This window comes from Pagrus pagrus (genome assembly GCF_965226575.1).
Source record: "Pagrus pagrus genome assembly, chromosome: 9".
Classification (NCBI taxonomy): Eukaryota; Metazoa; Chordata; class Actinopteri; order Spariformes; family Sparidae; genus Pagrus; species Pagrus pagrus.
The window spans coordinates 28,569,150-28,585,069 of NC_140193.1; the positions used below are offsets into that span (position 1 = coordinate 28,569,150).

The 15,920-nt window shown below is 42.3% G+C and overlaps 1 protein-coding gene across 1 annotated transcript in view; it reads left to right on the top strand.

Moving 5' to 3' along the window:
- abcb6b (ATP binding cassette subfamily B member 6 (LAN blood group) b) overlaps positions 1-15,920 on the top strand; it is a gene marked incomplete at its 5' end in the record, with an annotated part of 53,675 nt that overhangs the window by 36,481 nt on the left and 1,274 nt on the right. The window contains 4 exons of the mRNA XM_084362682.1: positions 895-1,069; positions 1,246-1,358; positions 2,542-2,636; positions 14,237-14,305. Of these exons, the coding sequence (XP_084218808.1) occupies positions 895-1,069; positions 1,246-1,358; positions 2,542-2,636; positions 14,237-14,305 (452 nt within the window). The remainder of the gene's footprint in view (positions 1-894; positions 1,070-1,245; positions 1,359-2,541; positions 2,637-14,236; positions 14,306-15,920) is intronic.

The following is a 15,920-nucleotide window of genomic DNA, read 5'->3' on the forward strand; positions in this document are numbered from 1 at the left end:
TAACCCATTACTTTTCTCAGTAGATAATGCAATAACGTAACAAGTTACTTTTTAATGGCAGTAATCTTGCAACGTAACGAGTTACTTTTGAAAGTAATGTTACCCAACGCTGGTCATGTAGGACTGGGGGCTCACAGAGTTGCAGAGCTCATGGCAAGCTGCTTCATATGTTGCTGCCAGTCTACAGCAGTCCTACCTCTCTCCCAGTAGGACTGGAAGTCACTCTGAGTCACGTAGACAGAGGAACCCTGGTAATATTTGTGTTATTTTAGTAAAATATTGATCTTCAATACTTGGATATTTGTTGCAGCTCTGCCTCCACTCTTCCTTCAGTGAGAACACAACCTCTCCTCTGGACAGCAGGTCTGTCTGTGTTGGCCTACCTCCACTGCCAAGTTGTTCTCTGTTTTGCTTCAAGTAGACTGCCACAGTGTACTCTTTGTTTAGTGCTACATATGTTTCCATTTTGTTCTGGGATTTTATTAGTTCTGTCCAATAATTCCTGTATTCTCTTTTTCCTTGATCAGTATTTGGTTGGGTCGAATGTTCTCATTGCTTGTCCTGAAGCTGAGGTGGCCGTGGTGTAATGATCTGAATGGTTGATGCAGGGACCCTCTTTGTGGGTTTGACTCCTGTTCGCAAAGGGCTTCGTGAGAAAGGGGACAGTTGGTCACTTGTTTTAATATGGAAATATTAACAGATGAGGATATTGGCCTAATTCAGCTCTGCAGGCAGACTTGGGAGCTTTTCTCTTCACCTGGAGGATACTTTTACAGAATTTTCCAAGTTTGTTCCATTTGGTTCAGTCTTGTTGAGGTTGTATACCTCACACCTTGCAGCCATATACTGCAGTTATGCCAAAACCTAAAATGCAAATACCCTTCTCTGTCCAAGGTGCACCAGTCCTCTCTGAGGTCCTACATTGGCGTGGTTCCCCAGGATACAGTACTTTTCAACGACACCATCGGCAACAACATCCGCTACAGTCGAGTTACTGCTGGCAACCAGGAGGTGGAGAGAGCTGCCATGGCTGCAGACATACACACCAGGATACTGGAGCTACCTCAGGGTCAGGCAGGGGTGTGTGTACATGATAATGATGAAAATGCTATGGCTACGTGACTTGGACTTGTTGGCTGAAGCAAACCTGTAACAGCAGCCAATTTGAATCCTGATATTGTAAAATGTGAACAGCACCTGAACAAGGATGATGATAATGAAGAGACTGGCATTGTGTCCCACCAGGGTACGACACACAGGTGGGGGAGAGGGGTCTGAAGCTCAGCGGTGGGGAGAAGCAGAGAGTGGCAATTGCTCGAACCATCCTGAAAGAGCCTCAGATCATTCTGCTGGATGAGGTGAGGGTTGGTGTTGGATTGGTTTTGCACCTTGCTACAAACTCTGTAGATGTTGTATTTTGAAAATACAAAAAAAAAAAAAAATTGTGTACATCAAAATGTTATCAATACGACCTTAACATATTTGCATATTTGGTGCTACAGGAACAAAAACGTGAGCTGTTGCGGCTGCTGTGTCTATTCTGCCTCTGATTGGCTTACCCACATATTTACCCTAACTCATCATCAGTCCTCATGTCTAAATTGAACCGACCCAACGAAAGGCAACGAGTACCGACCAATCAGAGGCAGAGAAGGGCGGGTTATGCTGTCACCATCTCAAGAGAAGAAAACAAATATAGGCGCAACAGGCTGCAAACATTCAAAAAATATAGTGAGCTGAATAATGCTGTTAGGTGAAACGATAGGTAACCATCTCATTTTGATATGAATTATGTTATTTTTCTAGATTAATAAAATACATTCTTAAATAGTCACTTCTGAGCGGGAGTAAGTTAACGTTACACAGGCTGGTGGACAGTGGTGACCTAGCAAAGGACAGGTTGCTGAATGCGGTGGGTTTAACAACAATCAGCCGTGATTAAAAGGGTTAGTCATTTTTCATTTTAGTGTCAGATTTGATTTAAAAACAGAAATCAATCATTTGCTTGTGAGCTAATTGATACTATGAGCTAAGGTGATTTACAGGATAGTAGCTAGTTTTTGAGACTGTGTGGGTCATTTTCATAACACACTATACTTTTTTATTTATCCGTTTCAAAGATGTCAGGGAAGAAGCAGAAAGACATGCTTTCATTCTGGGCAATGAAGGGTCAGTCACCAAAAGAGTCAGAGGAAACAGTGGAGGAGACTGAATTTGATAGGGAATGACACAGCGGAGGAGAATGAGACTCCAGAGGACACAGAGGATGAGAGAGCAGAAGAGACAGATGATGAGACAGCAGAGGAAATAGTGGAGAAAACAGTGGAAATGGGGAAAAGTGGAGGGCTATTATACCACTTTTTTTTTTTAAACGTGGGTCAATACGCTAAAAACGCCTATTGACCCCATTCCCAGGGTACCCAGAACATCACTGGTACCATCTGTAGAGCATCAGTGACATCAGTGAAGTGAGATGTCTCCACAGAGCCCAAAGATACATGAACCTTTAACCTTTATACAGCCGTGTGTTTGCTCCACCAGGCCACTTCTTCACTGGACACCCAGGCTGAGAGGAACATCCAGGCTTCACTGGCCAAGGTCTGCACCAACAGGACAACTATAGTGGTCGCACACAGGTGACATTACTACCAAGCTGTGTGTCATATAATTAAGGAAGCGTCCTAGTAAGTATGGAATGTTAAAAGCACCGCATCAGCAATTAGAACTTAACATCGTAGCCTGTCAGCTTCATCCACAGCAATGGAATAAAAGGTAATTCGATGATTTTTTTCACTGAAATTATTTTATTTTACTGATCACCACACCCCCCAAGTATCACTGAACACTTTAGAATGAACAGAAACATCAGACTTAGATGAAGCCTGGATATGTTTGTTAACGCCAATGATACACAGCCTTTTTTTACTACTGTTTGGCAGTTCTTGTGGGCCAAAGGTGTTACCTAACATGGGGGTATAAAACACAGTAGAAATGACAGTGGTTACAAAGTGATTACAGTTGCAGTTGTGATACAGGACCAGGCTGAAAAGAAAAAAACAAATGTGAGTTAGAGAGATGAAAGGAAAAGAGGGATGTGGTGAAAGGAAAACAGGATTAGAGTGGACACAAAGAGAGGGATGGAGAGATTAAATGGAAAGCTGATTGGAGGACATGAGATGACGCGTGATGACAGGTCAACAAAAGTAAAAGAAACAGATGTCTGGTTATTCATCAGTCTGAGTGATATTGAACAAGACATGAAAGGCTGTGACACTCGCACACATTAAAATACATCAAGAGTGATGTAGCCTGTGGTGCTGAACCCAGTTTTGATCATTTCCTCTGTGTTGTACATCGTTTGTACAATGGATTGTATTTTCCTTGTTCCAAGGCTTACATTATTAAAACACGGTTTCTATTGTACAAAAGATTGACTCAATTGGTCAGAAGCGAAAAGTTATTTTGCTTGAGATATTTCCAAATCCCAATCCCAATGGTTTCATTCCATGGGATGTGTATACAATGCTGTCTGTTGTCCAACAACTTGTATTCTCTGCATCTGTGGGTTGTATTAGAGAACTGGAAAGGCACTTGAGGGGCACCTCAGGTCAGCATGATTGCTGGTTCTCATCCAGCATAAAATCAAATATTATTCTTTACTATCTGGTGAAGTTAAATGCAGACAATTCACATTGTTATTTAATTCAATTCAATTATTGCATTGTATGTGTGTATTTACATTTCCATATAGCCACACCATAGGTTATTGTTACATAGTGGTGTCCCCGACAACCTCTGTAGTCCCATTCAGACACACCATTTTTAAGACACGTAAGCACTTTATTGTTGGACATATACTGGCCTATTTCATGTAAAAGAACGAAATGTGTAAATATCTTCAGCCTGTGGTACGCACAGACCTTATTTCAGGCGTTTAATTGAAACCCATAGACTTTGAGAGAAGGGAACCAGAAGTGCAATAATGCCAAGTAATTTCTGGGGGTTTAGAACTGCGGTTCTCTATACTAATCATTTCGTATTATGTACCCACACACATGACTGACAGATGTGTGTGCCTACAGCCAGAGAAAAACACATCTGATGGGAGAATGTTGGCACCTGTATGGAAACTCTGACCCATGCATACAGACATTGTTTACAGATGTTGACTGTGACTAGTCATCTGTGAGTAAAACTGACACTAAAGCTCTGAAGCAATAGTCAGACTCTGTTTACAGCATGCTGATAAACAGACTGATCCCCTATCATACTCTGGGAAAAAAAAAAAAAATCATGAATTGTGACTTTTGAAGTTAAATTCAACAATTTCAAATACTATGTCAAATTGGTGTTTCAGTTAATTCTTTGTCTATTGATCCCAAACACGAATAATCAGATAAGTCATCTGGTGAGTTTTTTTTTATTTACAACCCTGGTAGTAATGAATTGTATGGTGTTCATGTTGCACTGTCTCTTTCTCTGACCTTGTATTGACCAGTAGCCTTTGAACAAGTTTATCCACCAGCTTCTTAATCTTTCAATAGCAGCAACAGATGGAGTCTGGTCATAGGATCAGGACTGTTTATAGACTTAATCAGTTGGGCCTTAAATGAAATTAAAACACACACACAATCACAACAGACACACCATGATTTCAGTTTGATGGGTGAGCTGATATATCCCTTCAGTCAACTTCAGTTATTGGATGGAAGGTATTTTCCCTTCTTCTGAACATGGCAGCAATCTAAGGATAAAACCAAGCTATGGACACCCCACCTCATTTACAGGGTGCTGACATATACATATACATATACATATGTAGGTGGTAGTGATGTACAATCATTTTGGCTTGTCAGAGCAGGAAAAGCACAGGTTGCACTGATACTATTGAGCCATCATGGACAATAACACGACCCGACACAAATTAAAATCATACCATAAGCTTATATTTACTGTTGGTCAACCATACGTTATTGACTTTGACTCTTGCTAGCATAATGTTAGCTTTCTGGCCAATAGCTGAGCCAAAGGGCTCTATGAGCTGAGTGAACTAGTTTATCTCCCATTATCAAGTTGTATCTAATTTTCCTAAGTGGTGAACATTTCCATTGCATTAGAACCTTATGGGATGGTAATGATTGTTAGTCAAATCCTCAAGGAGACAGTTACTGCTTGTGAAAATATTGAAAGGCAGTTTAAAATGGCTGTTTGTGCTCTCTCCGTCTCCTTCTGAAATGTGTTGCTTGTTGCCCAATGAAGCATGTTGGTTGGTCAGTGAACATGAGACTGTGTAGATGTAGAGAGGTGTCAGCTGAATTTGCCGAAGAGGTGCGACGTCTCATCACACTTGCATATCCAAGAGTGGATCTTCAGCTGCAAGATCAACTGGCAACAGATGCCTTCCTTGAAGGTCTCATAAATCAAAAATTGGCATATGAAGTTATAAACAGAGATCCATGCTCCCTTACAGAGGCTCAAAAGTGTGTAGAGGCTCATGAACATAACTCCAAAGCTACTGTGGGGCGAGAATCTGAAATAAAGAACAGAGCAAGACTCATTTCTTGGGCTGACGATGGGGACATCTGTGGGGACTTCACTACTACCTCTCGTAGGGTGCAGACATTTCCAGTCTACATATGCAGAGCACCAATAAACTAGAGTGACAACACCACTTCCCCTGCTGCTAGAGAGGAAGCAAAACCATCATCAGGTGCAACCCAGCTGAATGTGCTCCCAGTCTCCAAGCCAAAACCGTGGAGCAGTTGGTCCATGCTTTAAACGTGGGCAACCAGGACACCTCAGGAGGGACTGCACAAGATCGCATAGCTCAACAGCTGCACGTAACCATAGTGACAAAGACCCAGACCAACGGTTGCGGTCAGAAGGTACACTAAATCCAGATCACCAACCGCAGGGGCTACATCCTAGCTGTACCAAAAACAAGTCTACAGATTCCTATGACTGTAAACGGCATTCCAACACAGGCTGTGGTGGACATTGGGGCTCAGACAACAGTAATCTCTAAGGAGCTGTATCAGAGTTTCTGTGGAGGTGATCCGACAAACCTACATAAGACCTACTTTCTCAGGAGTGGAAAATGGCACGAAGGCAAAAAATGGACTCAATGTCATCTTTAAAATTGGATCCAAAACAATCGACTGGGATGTACACGTAGCACCCATACGTGTCTCTGTCATCCTGGGATTGGATCTGATAAAGGCTCATGCTGTTGTCATCCACACTTGTGGCTAAGTTTTCATTAGCTACGAACTTGTGCCCTCCGAAATAGTAAGGGGGAATGGATTAGACTATTGTGTTGCCAGAGTGACTCAAGGAGAGAACACCACCATACCACCAACATCTGAATGTGTAGTGTGGGGCAATGTGGAAGGCCAAAGCGATACTAGAGCTTTTAAACATCACAGGAGCTGTAGCCTCCGGAAGTTTTGCTACCAACATGGAGAAGCAAGTGCCAGTCAGGTTATACAACTTCTCGACCAGCAACTCTGCTCTGCGTAAAGAAGCATGCCTTGGTTTAGTTGAAGCTTATCCTGAAGAGCATGTTCATTTAGGGCATTTTGCAGACGCTTTTGTCCAAAAGGACTTAGAGTAAATCATACATACACTGATGGCAGTGGGTGCCCCCGAGCCACAGTTGTTCACCTGAGCAAAGTACAGTGCCAAGTGTGGAGAAGGAGTCAGAGTGCACCATCACTGGTGATCTAACTGAGCATCTCAACGACCTGGTTGGTGCTACTAGTGAGACACTGGATGAGGAGCAACAACAATGTTTTATACAGCAGCTGTTAACTTACCAGTCCCTCTTTGCCAAAAGTGATTCTGACCTGGGTTACCTGTCTGCTGTCAAGCACACAATGGACACTGGACCGGCTAAGCCTGTGCGCCAGCTAATGAGAAGGACACCTCTTCGATTCCAAAGTGAAGAGGAAACGCATCTTTAAGCCATGCTTAAAGCACGTGTCATTACACCATCATCTTCGGCTGTGGTTTTGGAGTCGTTGAAATTGACAGAGAGAGTGTCTGTTACATGTGATGGTTGGACGTCGAGAGCGACGGACTCCTACGTAACTATTACCTCTCATTGTCATGTGAGCTCAGAAGAAAGAAAGAAATACTGTACATGATTTAAGTATAAATACATCACATTTAATACAGCACTGTCATATATATATATATATATATATATATATATATATACATATATATATATTATTTTTAACTTTTGTATACCATACTGTTATTATTGTGCTGATGTTCAGATGTTTGTTTTTTTGCCCCAAAATGCTATGAGTTATTTATTTACAGTTTCCAAGCGGAAATAATAAATAATAAAGAAATACATAATTTAAGTTACATGCACTTTAGTTCAGTGTTAATACAGTACAGTCATTTTTTTTCTATACTTTTGTACACACCATATACTAGTATTATTGAGCTAATGTTTTATTACTGAAAATGTTATGAGTTATTTTACAATTTCCAGGAGGAAAGAAACACATAATCTAAATTTACATGCACTGTAGTTCAGTGTTAAAGCAGTGTCATGTTTTGTCATGCTATGAGTTATACCATGGCTGTTCATAAGGCATGAAACTAAATAAATAATTATTTTAAAAAAAATTCTGGTACTCTTACTTGTGTATTTCTACTTGATACTGAATTGATATCGAAGCATTTCAATCAATATCGAATCGAATCGATATCGAATTGAATCGTGACCTAACGAAACAAATCAAATCGAATCGTGAGATTCTTAACAATACCCAGCCCTAGTCTATGAGTACACCCTCATGCCATTCAGGCTCTGCAACGCCCCAAGTACATTTCAGAGAGCGATGGAGCGTGTCCTCAGGAGACTTAAGTGGGAAATATTGCTGATCTACCTTGAAGATTTCATTATCCTTGGTAGAGGATTGGATGAAAGCCTGGACCGGCTTGCGCAGGTCTTCAAGTGTCTCCACAGCTATGGATTGAAGCTGAAGCCGTCTAAATGTCACTTGCTTCAAGAGGGAGTCCTCTTCCTGGGCCACGTTGTAAGTGGTTACAGGATCCGCCCAAACCCAGCTCTGGGAACCCCCCAAAAACCTGAAGGAGCTGCAAGCTTTTCTTGGGCTGTGTAACTACTACTGTTTGTTCCAGCCGGCAACTGGCAATCCCTCTCCACAGCCTTCTAAAGAAGGGGGCTACATTCCTGTGGACAGATGAGCACCAGGATGCTTTTACACAGCTCAAGGAGAAACTAACAACTACACCAGTGCTGGGATACCCCACTGTTGGAGGCAAGTACATCAACACTGATGCTTTGAGCCACAGTATTGGAGCCGTTCTGTCACAACACCAGTCGGGAGAAGAGCAGGTTCTAACATACGCCAGCAGCCACTTTACACCAGCTCAACAGAGGTACTGTGTCACCAGACGTGAGTTACTTGCTGTCGTCTGCTATACCCGTCAATTCTGCCACTACCTACTGGGGTAGTTCCTGCTGCGAACAGATCATGGCAGTCTCACCTGGCTTTTTCAGTTCAAATACACTGAAGGTCAGTTGGCTCGCTGGTTGGAGGAGTTGAGCCAATATGATTTCCACATTAAGCACCGAGCAGCCCGCCAACACTCCAGTGCTGATGCCATGTCACGGCGAACCAAAGCACATTCAATCGAATGTGACTGTTAGCATGCTGGGAAGAACTTGTCCGACCTGCCATGTCAAGGATGTAAGTACTGCCAAAGGCTTCAAGAGCACTGGGCAACATTTGAAGATGATGTTGCAGAGGCTTTGCCCTCGTGCAGGGCCCAGGGTTCAAGTCTGGCCTGGGCCCTTTGCTGCATGTCAACCCCCCCTCTCTCACCCTGTTTCCTGTCATCTCTCTGAAGCTTTCCTATCAATAAAGCCATACAAAGGCCAAAAAAAAAAATTAAATAAATGAATTAATAATTGACCAGTTTATCCGATGGGTCAAAGCCTTTTCTGTTCCTGACCAAGGGGCTGAGATGACAGCAAGGAAGCTTGTGTACAACTTTGTTGCTCAATATGGAGCCCCCCTCGAGTTGCATACCGACCAGGGTTGCAATTTTGAGAGTTCCATGTTTCAGAGTATATGCAAGCTCTGCAGATCAAAAAGACAAGTATTACCCCCTACCATCCTGCCTCTAACGGACAAGTGGAGGGGTTCAAGAGAACCTTGCTCCAGATGATCTGGTGCTATGTGAATCAGAACCAAAAGAACTGGGACGAGCATCTGCCGCTACTTACCTCAGCCTACCGCAGTTCACGCCATGCAGTTATGGGGTTCACAGCAAACAGGCTCATGCTCGACAGAGAAGTTAATCGCCCACAGGATATCCAGTCTGGTGCTGCAGCACTCAAATCTGACTGAATGGGGGTAGCAGATTTCCTTTACAACCTGGGAGAAGGACTACAGGAAGCACAAAACACAGCGAGAAAGCATCTCTGCACTGCACAAGAATGTCAAAAGAGGATTTACAATGTTCGAGCACAAGAAAACACCTACATTGTTGGAGATTTGGTGTATGTAAAGAATGACACTAAAAAGAAAGGCCCCAAGACGGGCCCCTTGATTGCTTCCACATGCGGTGGTCCTTTCTTCTATGAGATTCAAGGGTGGAAGTGCAGCAAGATAATGCGTTATTATCAGCTTAAACCATACGATAGTGAAGTGGTTCCTGCTTGGGTCAAACGTCAAAGGAGCCGAGTGCTGCAGTGGTGCCAAGAGCCAGTTATACAGCTATCTGAAGATGTGTCGTTGGTACCAGAGCTGCCACTACAAAAAGACAAAGATAAAAATCCAGCAGAGGAAGGAGCTTCTCAAGAGTCATGCGATCAAGAGGAAACGCCTCAGTCTGAAGCTCCAAGAAGTCAGCAGGAAAAAAGACGAGAGGTCAAAGACATTCCAGAAAAGACTGTTAAACTTCCAGTGGATGCAGTGTTAAAAGCCAGAGAGATTCAGGAATTAGTTATTAAAAAAGAGACTGTTTAGTAGATTTGTTAATTCATCTACGATTAAGTTAAGGGTTTACATTAAAACATTTGAACTTAAGAGAGCGATTACAGCAAGACGGAGTGTTTTACTGCCATTTAACTATAAGTGTTTTGAGATTGCCAAAATTGTGATGTAAGCTAACCGTAATAATTTAGTTTCTGTTCATTTGAGTCACCTGTACAGAAGGGATTCCTGGAGGGGGGGTAGTGTAAGGCAATTAACAATGGCAAAGTTTGTGCCTCCTCCCTCTCCTTACGAAATGTGTTGCTTGTTGCTCAATGTAGCATGTTGATTGGTCAGTGAACATGACACAATCACGCAGAAAAGGCGTAGCCGAAATCCACAAGAGTTTGTTAGTTAAGGTTGAATGGTGCTCACGGCATGGACAGTGCTAGCTTGCTGTTCTGTGCCTGAGCTAGAGTCCACAACACAGCATAGCTGCCTTCACTGGTGTAAATGGCTGTATATTGTGTACCCACCTGCCAAAGTTCAGTAAAGTTCACAAACAGAAGATTCCTTGTTGTGTGATTTCCACCCACGTACATCCAGACGAAGTAAGTTAGCCTAGCTCACTTCAAAAGGTCCAAGCATGACAATAAACATCAGAGAAACCCACAAGTTTACTTAGTTCAAAACGGTTTGTTTCATTTGGTCACCTATCCAAGCCTATGGCTACCTCTGGGATAGGGAAGCTGGCAAATGAGACTAAATATAACACGAATAAGACTTTAAACATGACCTCATCTGTGAACAGTTGTGCCTGAGTCACATCAGATAGATTTTCACCAGCAGTGGTGGTTGTGTAATGGTGTATGCATAAACAGTGAAGCAAGTTTGATGGCAAGACAAGGCTCTGTGAATTCAGCACATTACTCAACAGAGACTCTGGTTGTCTCTCTTTATTTTTCCCTCTCCTCTCCATAAATGGGAGTGAAGATAAATCCACTTTTTAATCCCAAAAGTTAGAGAGTAATCTCTGAGCTCTCCTCCCGGTGCTAAACGGTTCTGTGTTGGGGCAGAATATGAAGTGACTCCAGGTGTTTATTCTCCACAGGTTCTGGCTCTAATCCAGACTCACCTCTGCTCAGCCCTTCACACAACACTTGGCAAACATCTTTTGATAGAGAGCCCCCTAGCAGCCCCCTAGCAGTAGTTACATATTGTACGTTTAATGGTTTTAATATTGTTTTCTTCGGCAAGTGACCATGGTATAAGCAGGATAATTCCCTTCGAGGTGTCTCCGCAGGGGCAACTGACCTCAGCTGTGCGTTGGAGGGTTTTAGTTCCAACCTCATCCATTTATTCCTATATTGCACCTCATCGGGCATTATCACTGACAAGAGGGACCCATGTTTAAATAAGCTGAACCTGAACTGTACAGTCATTGGACCTCTTAAACCTTTCTCATAGCATGCTTTTTATGGCAGGAAGGAAAAGCACAAGGCACAGGTGTAACTTATAATACAAACGATAGTTGTGTTGCAGTAATCAGTGTCAGTGAGCCAGGCCTGGAACTACATCTAAATGCAAATCAGCCATCAGTAATGTTAGAGTTAAACCACCCGTGCTTTTCCTGCTATGACATATGAATTATGGCATTGTCTGTTGATAACAGAATAGCATATATTTACTGAAGCTGGACTAAAAACATAAAAATTACATAATAATAAAATAAGTATTATTATAATGGGACTAAGAGATCTTGTGTTGGATTCCTGTTGTTCATACTCTCATTCCCTTATTAAAGCCCAGTCTATTCTGCACATCATATATATACAAAACGTGATTTTTTGTCTCAGAGTCATTTCAGATCTTATGGAACTGTTTTGTTATTCTTTTGTCATTACTTGGTATTGGCACATTATGAATTTTTTCATTAACATTAACGTCTGGTCAAGAAACATGGTTAACATAAGCTGATGTGATTTTACCCTTCACTGCCTCCCAGCCAAGGAGAAAATGTGCAGTATAAAGTTTATCCTGAACCTAACCTTTAAAAACAGGACATGACATATATACCCTAGGTATACTGCCTGCTTGTAAACACACTGGATTCTTCTTGCTGTGAAGCCTGAATGAGTGGAGAAAAAACCCACTGACGTCTGCAGTCTATGAGGAGAGATATTTCTACCTTTGACCGAGGTTTTCTATCAAATATTGAAGGTGGACGTCCAAAGATAGCCTCGATGACATTAAAGCGGAGTGGTGGCTCTGCTGAAGCTTAAAGTGACATTCAGCAGTTTGGAGAGGTATGAGCTCTATGGTTTGCAGAACCCGTTTCTCTGTCCTGCGTACAACATTGTGTGCAAGGGAATGATTTCCACTGGGGATGGGGGTGACATGTCCCCCTCGCTCAAAAGCCTATTTTAAGATTCAACTGTTTATCCCTAAAAATATTCATTTCTTAAGGAAAAACACTGAAAATTTCACATCCATGGACAACTCACATCTGTGCATCTTCCAACACCTTGGAAATATTTTTTCTCCATCGGGTCAAATCTTCAAGTTGAGTCCGGAGCTGAGAGCCATTTAGATCACAGAGTGTGGCTTCAATCAGACTCTCATCAGAGACTGTTCGTAAACATTAACTTTAATAATTTACAGACAAGTTCATACAGAGTTCTCCAACCCAGAACGACATACTCAGCTGTGAGTGTGTGTGTGTGTGTGCGTGTGTGTCAGTTCGTTGCACGTGTATGACAGAAATGACAGAACTGAAGTGAATGACTGTGTTTATGTATTTCTGTTAGTGATTACTGAGGAATGAGTATTTTACTTTTATAAGACAGCTGAACATACTTAACATCTACCCGCACATTACTCCTCCCGCCCTCTCATTCGACACTATACGTCTCCCTCTTTCCCTTTACCTCATCTTATCCCCCTTTTCCTGACCTCTGGCACCACTGGAGATCTATCTGTCTTCCTCTCCCTCTTCTCTACTCTGTCGTTCCAGTCCTGTGAAGCGGTGATTGGTCTTTGATCTGCTTCCTCCTGTGCACTCTGTGACACATTTAAGTGTTTAAAGAACATTTCTGACGTATTCCAACTGAGATACTGTCTTCATAGCCCTGGCCATTATTTCTATTGTGAAAGGAGACATGTTCATTTTCAGATTTATATTTTTAATTTCATGTTTCTGCTAGTATAGATGTACATGCTTTAATGTCCATTTTTTTCTCATACTGTCCATAGTTGCAGCACCATATTCATCCTCTGTCTGAAACGTTTTTATTTAGCCCTGTTCTCCTTAAGGTCCCCCCTCCTGAAAAGCCCAGCCTGCTCTGATTGGTCAGCTACGCAAGCCTGAGCCAACACCACTCACTGTGTCTCCAGTCAGCTCTGCTGGTGTTTTTAGCTTCCAGTTAGCTTCACCTCACCTCAGGTCAATCAAACAGCAGCAACACAAACATGAAGCTGAGCAACTCAGAGCAAAATGGGCTTCGTACAAACAACAAAGCTAATGCAAACTGAGCTAGCACTGCAGTATCGACACAAAGCAGCATTTTAAGGCATCAGACCTTCTATTCATTATTTAGTTGGCTTCAAATGAGGCCACACAATATCTCTTGACTGTTTCTCAATATTACAGCATTAGTCCAACATCGCCCCAGACTGGAAGTAGCCACATTACTCAAGCAAAATGGGAGTAGACTTGTTTGGATTCTTCCAAACAACAACAGCCCAGATAGCACGCACACATCTTGCAGACATCAGCGCAACAAGTAGAAGTTATGTTGAAAAGACAAAGTATGGGAAGCTTTTGCTGATTGAGAAGATGTTGCTGACATGTTGATGCCTGGGTATTGTGTTGCACTGACACAGTTTAATGCACAACAGATTTGCATTCACATCTGTATGTGTGGTGTGTTCCAGGTTTGAAGTGATTTTGAACTCTAAATATGTTTCAGATCCTCCCCCTCATTGATAACTTAGTAGTTTTGGGTGTGACATCACTAAATCAAATTGTCAGACTCAACTATAGAGTTTTTCTCCACAACCACCTGGCAAACCCTGAAACTTAATCGGAGATGCAGTCTGAAGGGGCTCAAACATGCTACCTGGAAATAAAGCCTGTATTTAGATTATCTTCGGTGACAACTGAAAGAATTTTACTAGTATTCTATGTCTTAATAGTCTATTATCATTATGATGTTTTTATTAAATGCCTGATAAATCACTATACAAAGAGGAGTAATGTTTGTATGATGTTGCAGGCTGTCCACCATCGTCGCAGCAGACCAGATCCTGGTGCTTCACAATGGACAGATAGCAGAGAGAGGGAGGTAAGCCTGTTTATTCAGCAATACACACAAGTAAAGGATTATTTGAGTGGCAAGTGGACTATCAGGATATTTTGATGCCATCCTCTGTGTGTGTGTGTGTGTGTGTGTGTGTGTGTGTGTGCGTGTGCGTGTGTGTGTGTGTGTGTGTGTGTGTGTGTGTGACGCCTGAGTGATTGTGTGTCTTAAGTGCTTTCAAATTTGTTATCTTTGGATCAAAACCTCAGAGTGTGTTTTTGTGTGTGACCCTTAAACCTTCTGGTATCAGCCCCAGAGGCACACATACACACACACACACCGCTGAGCTGCCACTTGCCTGCCGATGCGTACAGTCCTTTGATATAGGATCTGTTATGAAGACTTCCTTTGTCACTCACTGGGGTCACATTTGGACACACACAGGCAGTGGCAAACAAGAGACACAGGAAGTGACATATGTCACTTTCTAAAATAAAAATCTGCTAAACGTAGATCCTGCAACTGAATGTCACTTGCACATCAACAAGAACACAAGGGCGTAGAGGGTAAACACATGCATGGACTTCAGTTGTCCCTGCAGGCATGTGTGAGAGCCACCAACCAAAAACCATTTGTCTTTTGATCTACACTGTGATGTAAACACCAGTCGGCCCATTTAACCTCCGGTGTCAGAATACAAACTGTTTCTGCCACAAAGAGTGTGAGTATATCATGATGCAGGGACAGGAAGAGGCCTCATCCCGTCCTCAGGCTGTCCTCCTGCTTAACATTCTTTACGAGGACTGTGTCTGGCTAATTCTGATCACTGTTTACATGAAAATACAACACCAACAAACTAACTAACTAACTCATCCATACTGAAAATCCCTTCTTCTTTGTTGTCCTGTTGTCTCTGTCTGCCAGCATGTGTTAAGCAGTGGGACAGACACAGTCCAGCTGCTCTGCTGAGTGTCAGATGGGTAAACTTGGCTTCTGTCTCCTCCCACACTGTTGTCAACATTTTTTATTATCATTTACATGTTAATAAAATCCCCATTGCGTGGTGTCTTGAAAGAGAAAGTTGGGTTATTAGAGTTTTCCTCCTTGCACAGCCTGCCTACATGTACCAGGATGCATTGCATGCAACATCCTGACGCTCCACCCACTAATACAGACCCTGCTTCTAAGCTAGCAGCACGAGGCTACATTAGCTGCTACTAGCATAACACACTCATATCTCCAACAGAACTGCTGACTGTCAGGTTGAATTGTTCGTGATGTAGTCACCAAGTTTGGAAGAGAAGAATTTGTGGAATAAAAAAGACAATATCTCTGCTGCATCAGTTTTGAATCATGTGTCCATCGTGATTCTTAGCTTGTATATTGCAACCAAATGAACTCCCCTCGTCTCAGCCTCCACTATGTTGGCTGCTAAAAAACATGAAAAACATTAAAAGGCTGCCTCCACAGTTTTTTTCTGTTCTTGGCTACTGTAGAAACATAGAATAAGAACACAGTGATTCTTAATATCAGGCGATTAAACACTGATGAAAACATGATTATGAATATTACAATTCATTTCTGTCAGTAGATGACTCTAAATCCTGTGCACTGGACCTGTAAGATGAATTAGACAAGCCTGTAATATTTCTATTTCCTT